General features: G+C 48.9%; 1 protein-coding gene across 2 annotated transcripts; it reads left to right on the top strand.

Annotated features, from left to right (window-relative positions):
- Positions 1 to 977: 977 nt before the first annotated feature.
- On the top strand, positions 978 to 9,720 carry DACT1 (dishevelled binding antagonist of beta catenin 1; the record flags this gene model as incomplete). Of its 2 annotated transcripts, none has more annotated exons than XM_082000361.1 (4): positions 978 to 1,447; positions 3,606 to 3,738; positions 5,363 to 5,518; positions 7,862 to 9,720. In XM_082000361.1, exons 1-4 carry the CDS (start codon positions 1,103 to 1,105, stop codon positions 9,718 to 9,720), a joined length of 2,493 nt encoding a protein of 830 aa, XP_081856487.1. In that variant the 5' UTR covers positions 978 to 1,102. The 2 variants fall into 2 exon arrangements, with proteins under 2 accessions (XP_081856487.1, XP_081856488.1); XM_082000362.1 differs by having other exon boundaries at positions 7,976 to 9,720.
- Positions 9,721 to 10,057: the final 337 nt, after the last annotated feature.

Below are 10,057 nucleotides of genomic sequence, written 5' to 3' on the forward strand. Positions count from 1 at the left end.
CTGAGGGTTGGTTATAAGCTGCAGGAGGAAACCATATGGATCTTTTTAGAAAGCACTTTTAACTGGTTTAAAAGGACTGTGAAATAATGATCTGTGTCAGCTGCAGCCTCACAGAACAAGGACCAACACCTACAATAGGTCAGGTAGGTGTACGGCAGACCACAATGTACTGTCTGCTGCAAACAGCATGGAGTGGGGAGACGAATTTCATCTGAGACCTTTCAGCACCACAAACACAATCTTCGGAGGAACGGAGGGAGAGCAGGAAAGAGCATTTCATTATGCTCATGCTGTCTGTGAGAGCTGCTGTACGGCGGGCTCACATCTTTCCAAACAAACCCCATATTGTGAAGGGCTCCCTCAATGCTTTCTTCTTCCTCTTCCATTCTCCCCCCTCAAAACATGTCTGCAGCTTTCTAAGCGCTTGCCCATTGAAAACCTAATTGCGAATCCCTTGCAATTAGTCAACATGCTTTTATGAAGTTCACTTCATTATGGCTTTTTTAGGCTAGTCGGACTCAGACGGGCTTTGAAGCAACAGCTTTGATCCTCGTGCCTACGCCGCGGCCTGGCGCAAGGACTGCCATGTTCTCCTCCGCTTTCCACCTTTCCCTACCCGCTCCTCACACCCTCCTGCCTTCATGCCAGGATGGCTTGTCCCCAGACGCATCATTTATGCTCCCGTTTCGGACGTGGCGGGCTCTATAAGCAACACCCTGCCGATGGCCCGTTGGCTGCGCCATGTGTGGCTCCAGACGTCATCGCTGGAGTTTTTGGAGAGGTCGGTGGTCAGCACGCCCGCGCACCCCACCTTCGCGCACCCCGCCCGGCCCGGCGCAGGGGGAGGAGGAGGGAAGGGAAGAAGGAGAAGGAGAAGAAGGAGAAGGAGAAGGAGGAGGAGGAGGAGGAGGAGGAGGAGGAGGGAGGGGAGGCGGGCGCGGGGCGGCGGTGGGCGGGCGCGGGGCGGTGGCAGCCGGGGAGGGAGCCGGGCGCCCCGCGGCCCATTCGCGACCGGCGGCGGCGGCGACGGCAGCGCGGCGGTCGGCGGCGCTTGGCCCCCCGCGGGCAGGGCCTGTCAGCGGCGGCCGCCCCCTCTCCTGCGATGAAGGCGAGCCCCGCGGCAGCCGCCGCCGCGGCGGCGGGGCCGGGGCAGGCGGGGGGAGCGCGGGAGCCCGATGCACGCTGGCGGGAGAAGGGCGAAGCGGAGGCGGAACGGCAGCGCACCCGGGAGCGGCTAGAGGCCACGCTGGCCGGGCTGGGCGAGCTGGAGTACCTGAGGCAGCGGCAGGAGCTGCTGGTGAAGAGCCTCCTGCTGCGGCGGCCGGCGGGCGCGGGGCCCGGGGCGCAGGGCGGCCGCGGGGAGCCGCCGGGCGAGGGGCCGCCGCCGCCGCGCAGTCTGGAGGAGAAGTTCCTGGAGGAGAACATCCTCCTCCTGCGCAGGCAGCTGGTGAGCGGGGCGCGGCGGGGGGCTGCCGGCCCGCGTCGCCGGGGGATGCGCGCCTGTCGTCGTCCCCGCGGGGCGGTGTGAGCCGCGGGTAGCTCCCCGCAGAGGGGCGAGGAAGGGGCTGGGGAGGGCCGCGGGCCCCCGAGGAGTGGGGGTGCCAGCGCCGCTGGCCGCGCCGGTCCAGCGTCCCAGCCGCCCGCCCGGGCGAGCAGGTGAGGCGGCGGGGAGCGGCGTCTGCCGGGGGACGGCGGCCCGCGGGGGCTTGGGCGGAGCGGTGAGGGGGCTTTACCGGCCTTTTGCTCCTGGCTGCACGGTTCCCCTTCGGTTTCCAGCGCCGGGCCGGCGGCACAACTTCCATTCAAGGCAAGAGAGGCGCCGCCGTTGCCTTGAATGGAAGTTGGGAGCCAGCTGCTGGGTCGCCACCCCGAGAGGAGGTAACGAGCGCTCCGGCAGGGGCAGGATCGGGCCCCATAAAAATAAGGGATGCTTTTGTTGAAGGACGCGCTTTGTAGCTGGTGTGGGAAGAGGTGGAGGGCGGCACGAAGCGGCAGATCATTTTCCGATGAAAATAGCATACAGCTGTGCCTGGCGGTCTTTGTGCACGACTCAGCGTTTGCTTTCACCCAGGGAGAAGTTGGATGCGTATTTATTTGACTGATTTCTTCTTCTCCCCCCCCCTCCTTTTTTTCCCCCCTTTTTTTTCTTGTTAGCCTTTTGGTTTAATTAATTTAGGATTATTCCCTTCTTTAAAAATAAATAACTTTTCTGCTGAGAAGGGGCTGGCTGCCAAAGAGCCGTAATGAAGGACCAGGGAATCATGACTCAAAAAAACCCACTACCCAAACCCCAACCCAAAAAACCCGGGGATTTGTGGTAGCACTTTAATTTGTGCACTTGACATTGCAGATTGGAACCAGATGCGGTGCTCGCTGGGGGAGGGGGGCACTGGTGGCAGTGGGTGGCACAGTGGAGTTACCGCTTGAACCCATCACCGCTGCCAGCCTGCCTTCCAGCCAGCTCCTGGCTCCTGTCAGAAAGGTGGGAGAAGACTTAGGATCTCCCCTTTGGTTCTCCAAGGATGGCGTTACATGCCAGCACATCTTCAAACAGCCTGGCTAATACTATTAGCACTTTCTTCCCCTTTGCCCGAGCACTGGCCCACCCCAGGGGAAAGGTTGTCCTTCATTTAATGGGTTTAGAACTAGTCCAGTTACGAGCATCAAAACTCTTTGCGAGGAGCATATCAGAGCACCGCTGGGCGCCAATCAAATGATGCACTTGAAAAAAAAGAGATAAACCTTCCTCCTGCCTCCCCCGCTTTCCCCAAAGCCAGAACAATTAAAGGGTATGAAGCTGAACAGATGATGGATAAGCAACATTATAATACACACAGGGAAACTGATTGCGTTGACCGTGGGTTAATGAGTGCCTTACAAAATAATTTCTTATTGCTTATTTTATGCCATCAAATTACCTTCATAAATAGCCTTAAAATTCATCTCGCAGCAATTTTATACAATTACAATGGGAGAAGAGGAAGAATTACTCTTCCTTCGTGCTGCACTGCAAAACTAATAAAAGGGCCGTGATCCCAGCCCTGGGAATCTTGCTGTCTATATGGTTGACTATAAGTTCATAACGTGCAGCAGAACAAGGCGGTTCCCACACTACAGGCACTTGTTGGCAGAGCTGTTTCATCCCATTGTGTGAACAGATGTGATCTTTGACTAACATCACTGTGATGGTGAAGGTCCCCTATTACACTGGCAAAGCTGTCCTTTCATCGAAGTAGCCTGTTTCATCTGCACAGGTCTAGCTTGACCGTATCATACAATACAGCTTTGTTGTCACAGCTGTGGTCCTGCAAAGGAGTGCTTTGCCAACATAGCGTGTTGGTCTTCCTAAATTGTGGAGCATGTTCCTCACGTACAACTGGCTGGAAGAGGCAGGAATGAAGTGCCTGCATAGTTCTTCAGTTAAGTAATTGTCCAGAGCATCTATCTAGAATTTCAGGGCTTGGTTCTGTTTTGGTTTTTCGTTTATAAAAGAATATTGACAAGGTATTTCCTGATACTTGGATGGAGAAGGCTGATTGTCTTTGGAGCCCCTTCATGTCTGCCCCATTGAAGGAGCTGATGTTGTTTGTCGTCTTGTTTTCCAGAACTGCTTGAGGAGGAGGGACGCTGGCCTACTAAATCAGTTACAAGAGCTAGATAAGCAAATAAGCGATCTCCGCCTGGACGTGGAGAAAACGACAGATGAACACCTTGAGACAGACAGTCGTCCAAGTTCAGGTAAGGTCAATATTCAGCAAAATGGAGCCTTCCTTGGTACCTGGAATTAAACCAGCTGTAGTTTTCAGTACTACAACAGTAACTGTCTATAGCATGTTCACACTGATAATTAATGCCTACTAGCAAAGTACACCTACCATGGGAAAGGTTGCTGTTTGTAGACACCATATTCAGAGGAACATTTCAAGCTTAATTAGATTTTTAGTGTTTGCAGCATTTTTTTTCAAGGCCACCCACAAATTAGTTCAAAAAGTTCTAATTCTCCTGCATATTAGGAAGGAGGCTGCAGGAAAAATGGTGAAAGGAAGCACCACCAGCAGGAGGAAGATGTCAAAATTGATCTTACAGACAGAAGGGAATGTTGACTCACACAATTTGAGTCCCCATGTATTGAATTTCATCCCATTATAACTGTGTTGAAGCCAGTAAGTGATATTTAACTATGTACAACCTTTCTTAGAGGCATCTAGACTTGTTCTGAAGATACTGAAAAGTAGAGAATCCACCAACTTGCAATTGTTAAAACCATTGCTAATTTCTAATCTGAATTTGACTTGTTCCAGCACTGATTTTTTTATATGCATTTCTCCCATGGAGTAAGGTGTTTTCTAGCACCCAGCTTTTCCTCCTCTTGGAGGTGCTATACAGTATAATTTCTGACTTTTTTTGATGAGCTAAACAGGTCAAGTTCATTAAGTCATTTGTTTTAAGGCATTTTTCCAAGCTCTTAAATAGCTTTATGGCCCCTTTCCAAGTTTTTAGCTTTGTTTTAAGCGTGCTGGATTCGAGGACTAGGCACATCATTCCAATACCTTTCTTACCAGTGCTGTATAGACTGCTGAAGTCATTTCCCTACTGCTATTCATTAGTCTCTTTGTACATCCAACAATCTCATTAGCTTTTTTTGCCATATCATTAAGCTTGATTGAGCTGCTTTTCCATGCTGACTAAGTCCTTTCCAGGATTATTGTTTTCCAGGATACACCCCCATTCTGTAGACGTGCTCTGCATTCCTTATTCCTAAATGTACAATTTAAATTTTGATTATGGTATGTCATATTTTTCTTGAGTAGTCCCAATTTACCAGGAAATTAAATTTTCTGTGTCTGTACAATATTTATAATTTTTCTTCTTTCATGTCATCCACAAATATTATATTTATCTCCAAAACTTTGAGGAAAATAATGGATAGCCATGTGCCCAACACTTGCTAAAAATTTTGTAGTCAAGTAATAGCTAGAGAGTCTGCCTTGGAAATATAATACACTATTAAATGAGGGGGCTGTCAAACACAGCCTGGATCTTTCTTGCTAAAATCTGAAAACGCCTGTCAAGGTTAAAAACCCAACCCCCGTAAAGGTAAAAAAAAAGGTTCAAAATTTCACATGCTAAGTAAAGTTCTGCTTTTTTACTTCTAAGTGCTTTACTTTTAAATGGAATCCTTCATAGCAATAAGGATATTAGTAAATTGTGCACTGGTTTTTTTGCGTGACTGAATGAAATCCCATAACTAATTGCAATAGAGTAAGCCAACATAAACATGAGCTTGACTGCCTTTCTAGGGACACAAAAGGTAACTTTGTGTAGACATAACTAATATAAATCCAAACTCTTATTTTTATAGGGTTTTATGAGCTGAGTGATGGAGCTTCTGGATCACTCTCCAATTCATCTAACTCTGTCTTCAGTGAGTGTTTATCCAGTTGCCATTCTAGCACTTGCTTTTGCAGCCCTTTGGAGGCAACACTGAATATCTCAGATGGACGCCCTAAATCTGCAGGTATAGTAAAAGCAGGTCGAATACATCATACTCCAGGAGGTAGCTTTGGCTTTGGAAATACTGCCTCAGGAGTATCTGGGTTAGATTAACCCTTCTTCCTTTCATTTGATGTATTATGCTCTAAAAAGATTCCAGTGCCTATCATGTACATGGGTCATGAGGTAGGACTGCTTGCCCTCCACTAGTCCAGCCTTACATGTGAATATGTCACTCTAAACACATGAAAATAACATGTGAAAATATGACAGCTTCTTTACCCAGTAGAGGGCAGTGGTACCTATACACATAAACACGTTAGTCGGCTAATTTCTCATGGTTTCCTTTAGAAAAGCATTTTTAGTAAATAGCAGTAATTAAAGAAACCTCATAGTCATGTCCTCATTAAAGTGACAGAGTAAGGAGCTAGCTACAGGTTTTAGGAGATCAGGGTGCCTGTCAGTCTGTGTGTAGCAGTCATTCTGTCAGTTCTGACGGTAGTCAACCCCGAGGTCACCATGCTGAGCTGTGCCCTGCATTTTATATAGTATAGACAAATAGACATCATGAACAGAGAAAAAGTATTTTGTCGCTTTGGCAGAGAGCTGTTGACTTTCCTTGGACACTGGGCTGAAGAAGCAAGCCTTAATGTGTGAGATGGTTAAATAGGAAGGCCTCTTCTGTCTGTTGTCCAGAAAGGACACTTGAGCAGGACTTTTGTGATCAAGTGTTATTGGTTGCGACCATACTCGTTCAAAAGCCTTAGTTCATTCTGGGTTGCGGAGGATGCTTCTAACCATAGTGTTTCCAATTTCCATTCTGCTCTTTAAGGTTAACTTATAGTGAATTGTTGTGAATCAAGTACAAAATAATTCATGTTCTTCTAACTCTGAAGTGGGAAAATACAGTCTGGGATACATTCATTCTGAGATGCTGAGAAGTCCTCTAAGTTGTCCTTTGAGCAGCTTGAGGTAATTTAGTGCTCCCTGTTGTAAGGTATATGTGATCTTCATTGGCCATACATAAAAAGAAAAACATACACAAGGAATTACAGCTGATTGCATTGCTGTTTTTTTCTGTATACATCACAAAAACGTAAAAGCTCTCATTATTCATACCATCTCACTTTTGGGATGAAATTTCACAAAATGGTGTGTTTCAAGGAAGTCTTTTCGTTAACATTTCCTGACTCCAACATAGAATTCAGGAAATGTGGGAACACTGTGAGGTGATCTGGAGGAAGTTCGTGCTCCTAGCTTCCCTGTTCATCCTCTCCTGCTCACATGGGAACATCATCTCTATCAGCTGATTTGATGAACGTCTGTGAGACCTCTTGTGAAATAAGACTTAGATAAGTGATGAACACTGAGCATTCAAATTTAAGTACCCTGGATGAAGTTTCTAGCCCAAGGGTGGAAAACAGGACTGACAGTGATCTAGAAGGATCATTTAGATTGTACCCCTGCCCAAGAAGACAAGGGCAACACAAGCTTAAGAAAATAATAATCTTAGGTGCTTGGATTGCAGCCCTGCTCCTAAGGTCACTTACCTCCCAAGTAAGTGCCTTAGCCATTAAATCTGACTCATGCATCCTGAAACGCACTGGATTTCTCTTGCAGAGCTCTCTTTGCAGAGCCAAGGCTAGGATGTCAGCTGGATTGACCTGCACTCCTTGTACTTGTGTGGAAAGATGAGCCTGTTTCGTATTCTTTAACCCTTTACTGCTCAAAAGGAGCATCTGTTATTATTATTAGTGTTATTATAAAATAATTATGATGATACCAATAGTAGTAACGATAATAGCAACAACAACATTAAATTGGGATTTTTTTTTTTTGACCCAAGATATGCTTGAAGAAGTCTGGAACTTAAATTTGTCAATAAGCTGAAAGAATTCGTTGTCTATATTTTTTATGTTTCCCTTTGGATTTAGCAAAGTAAAATATAAAATTCAAATCTGCTGAGGCCTGCAGTGAGTTTTAGACGTGGCTGTGTAGTGTATAAGCAGAAGAGACTTCTGGGTGGCTTGGAAATAAAATGGGAAGCTCTTAGCAACCTAGGCACAGGTTTGAAACCAAAGTAAATGTTCTCATCAGGGCTGTGATTTTTATTTTTTTAACCATGTAGTCATATTGGGGCAAATCCTACGTCAATGCAGTTACAAAAAGACCCACAGAAGAATAGTGCTGCTTATATATTGCTTGAATGGCATCCCTGGTTGCAAGGTTTCTACTGTTTGAACAGTGCTGCTGTTGTATAGACGTTGCATTGTACGTGTAGATGGGACCAGAGTCCTTGATGGCACATGAACAACATAGCAGAACTGTCCCTGGCAGGCTCTCTAAACTCTTCTAAAATGCCTTTCAGATCTCATAGGCTGGATGGACTATAATAAGGAAGGCCAGCATGAGGACCAGACCGCAGGCTCTGTCTGTTGCTCTTTGTCCACACCGCACTCAAATTCCCTCGATGTCGTTGCAGATGTACATCCAAAGTACCAGTGCGATCTGGTGTCTAAAAACGGGAATGACATCTACCGGTACCCCAGCCCACTCCATGCGGTAGCTGTGCAGAGTCCCATGTTTCTTCTCCCCGTGACTGAAAACCCCCAGCGAGAAGAGGAGAGGCTTGGTTGCGACATTAGCAATGTTTCTGCTGGTTCTGAAACGGACTCGGGAAAATCTGCCAACACCTTTCTCCCGCAAAGCTCCTGGCCGGCGCCGTGCCCCTCCACCAGCAAGAGGATAGATGGTTACATCTTAAGCCTGGTTCAGAAAAAGACTCACGCGGTAAGGACTAACAAACCGAGGACAAGTCTCAACGCTGATCCCACCAAAGGGATCTTGAGGCATGGAAGCTTGTGCGTCAGGCAGCCTGCAGGGGTGGTGGCTCACAGTAACGCCGTGAACCTGAAGAGCTCCAAGCAAGCGTGCTTGCCTTCTGGTGGGACCACTGCCCTGGACCACGCGGCACCCTCCCCGCTAAAGCAGAGGCCGAGGGAGCCAGCTGGCGAGCAGCTGGAGAGTAGGAAGGCACCTTTGCCGGCAGCTTTCCTGCCCGGTGCGGCAAGCGAACTTCAGAGCAAGCACCTGCCGCGGGGCATCAAACCGGCACCTCCGGAGCCCAACCGCAGCACAGTGGCTGCAGCGGGGGACATCCCCAAGGAGAACGGCCAGCTCTTTGCCGCGTCTCCCAAAGAGAGCCCGGGGAAGCCCGTGCTGCTGCAGCCGGAGAGCAGGGTCAGTCAGCCTCCCAAAAAAATCCTGCTGAAGAGCAGCTTGCCGGCGGCTCGCTCCTCGTCGCCTGCTGTCGAGGAGAGGCCCGCGCTGGATTTCAAAAGCGAGGGCTCTTCCTCCCAGAGCCTGGATGATGGGTTGCTGGTGAACGCCCAGTACATACCGGCCCAGCAGCAAAGCGTAAAGCTTCACAAAGGCACCCGGAATGTCAAGATTTTGAAAAGCTCCGCACTGAAACACAGGCCACACCTTGCCAACGGGCTGGAAAATGGTTCACAGACCTTGCGGGAGAAAACCAAGCTGGTTGGCAAGAAGTGCCGCTTTCCTGATGAGTTGGATACAAATAAGAAACTGAAAAAACCCTCCTCGCGGGGGAAGAGGGGCAGCGGCTTGCAGCCGGAGTCGGGCCTCCAGAGTCGGCCGGCTGGCCTGCACAAATCCACCATCCGATCCCACGGGCATGGCCGAGAGGTTGTGGTGGCCAAGCCTAAACACAAGCGGGCCGACTACCGCCGGTGGAAGTCGTCGGCGGAGATCTCCTACGAGGAGGCCCTACGGAGGGCGAGGAGGAACCGTCGAGAAGGTGTGGGGGTCTACTCGCAAGTCCCCCTGCCCTACGTCAGCCCGTACGCCTACGTGGCCAGCGACTCAGAGTACTCGGCAGAGTGTGAGTCCTTGTTCCACTCCACCGTGGTGGACACGAGTGAGGATGAGCAGAGCAACTACACGACGAACTGCTTTGGAGACAGCGAGTCGAGCCTGAGCGAGGTGGAGTTCGTAGGGGAGAGCACGACCACGAGCGACTCTGATGAGAGCGGGGGCCTTATTTGGTCGCAGTTTGTCCAGACGCTCCCCATCCAAACGGTTACGGCGCCGGAGCTGCATGAAAATGCGGCAAAGGCCTTTGTCAAAATTAAAGCCTCCCATAACCTCAAGAAGAAAATCCTTCGCTTTCGGTCAGGCTCCCTGAAGCTCATGACAACTGTCTAGTGAGGTGACTTGGTGGAATGTATCTGCTTCTGCTTTCGGAAGCAGGGTGCTTTTGTGTACATATTTCCACAGATTTTTTTTTATATACAAATATTTAAAACTTAAGGTAAATTATGTCACTTGTCTTCAGATCTTGGGTGGATACTAGTGCCTTTTACGTGGAAATAAAAGACCATTATACTCCTTTAAAAAACCAACATAACACTGCCATTTCAGTGGTGAACAGCCTCCAGTGCATGGTATCAGAAGGCTTTGAAAAAAGGCTAATGTTTCTGGGAATGATTCTTCCTTGCCTAATTTTTCCAGTTCTGGGTCTTATACAGGATATTGACAGCTT

Source organism: Phaethon aethereus (assembly GCF_964289735.1).
Source record: "Phaethon aethereus genome assembly, chromosome: 5".
Classification (NCBI taxonomy): Eukaryota; Metazoa; Chordata; class Aves; order Phaethontiformes; family Phaethontidae; genus Phaethon; species Phaethon aethereus.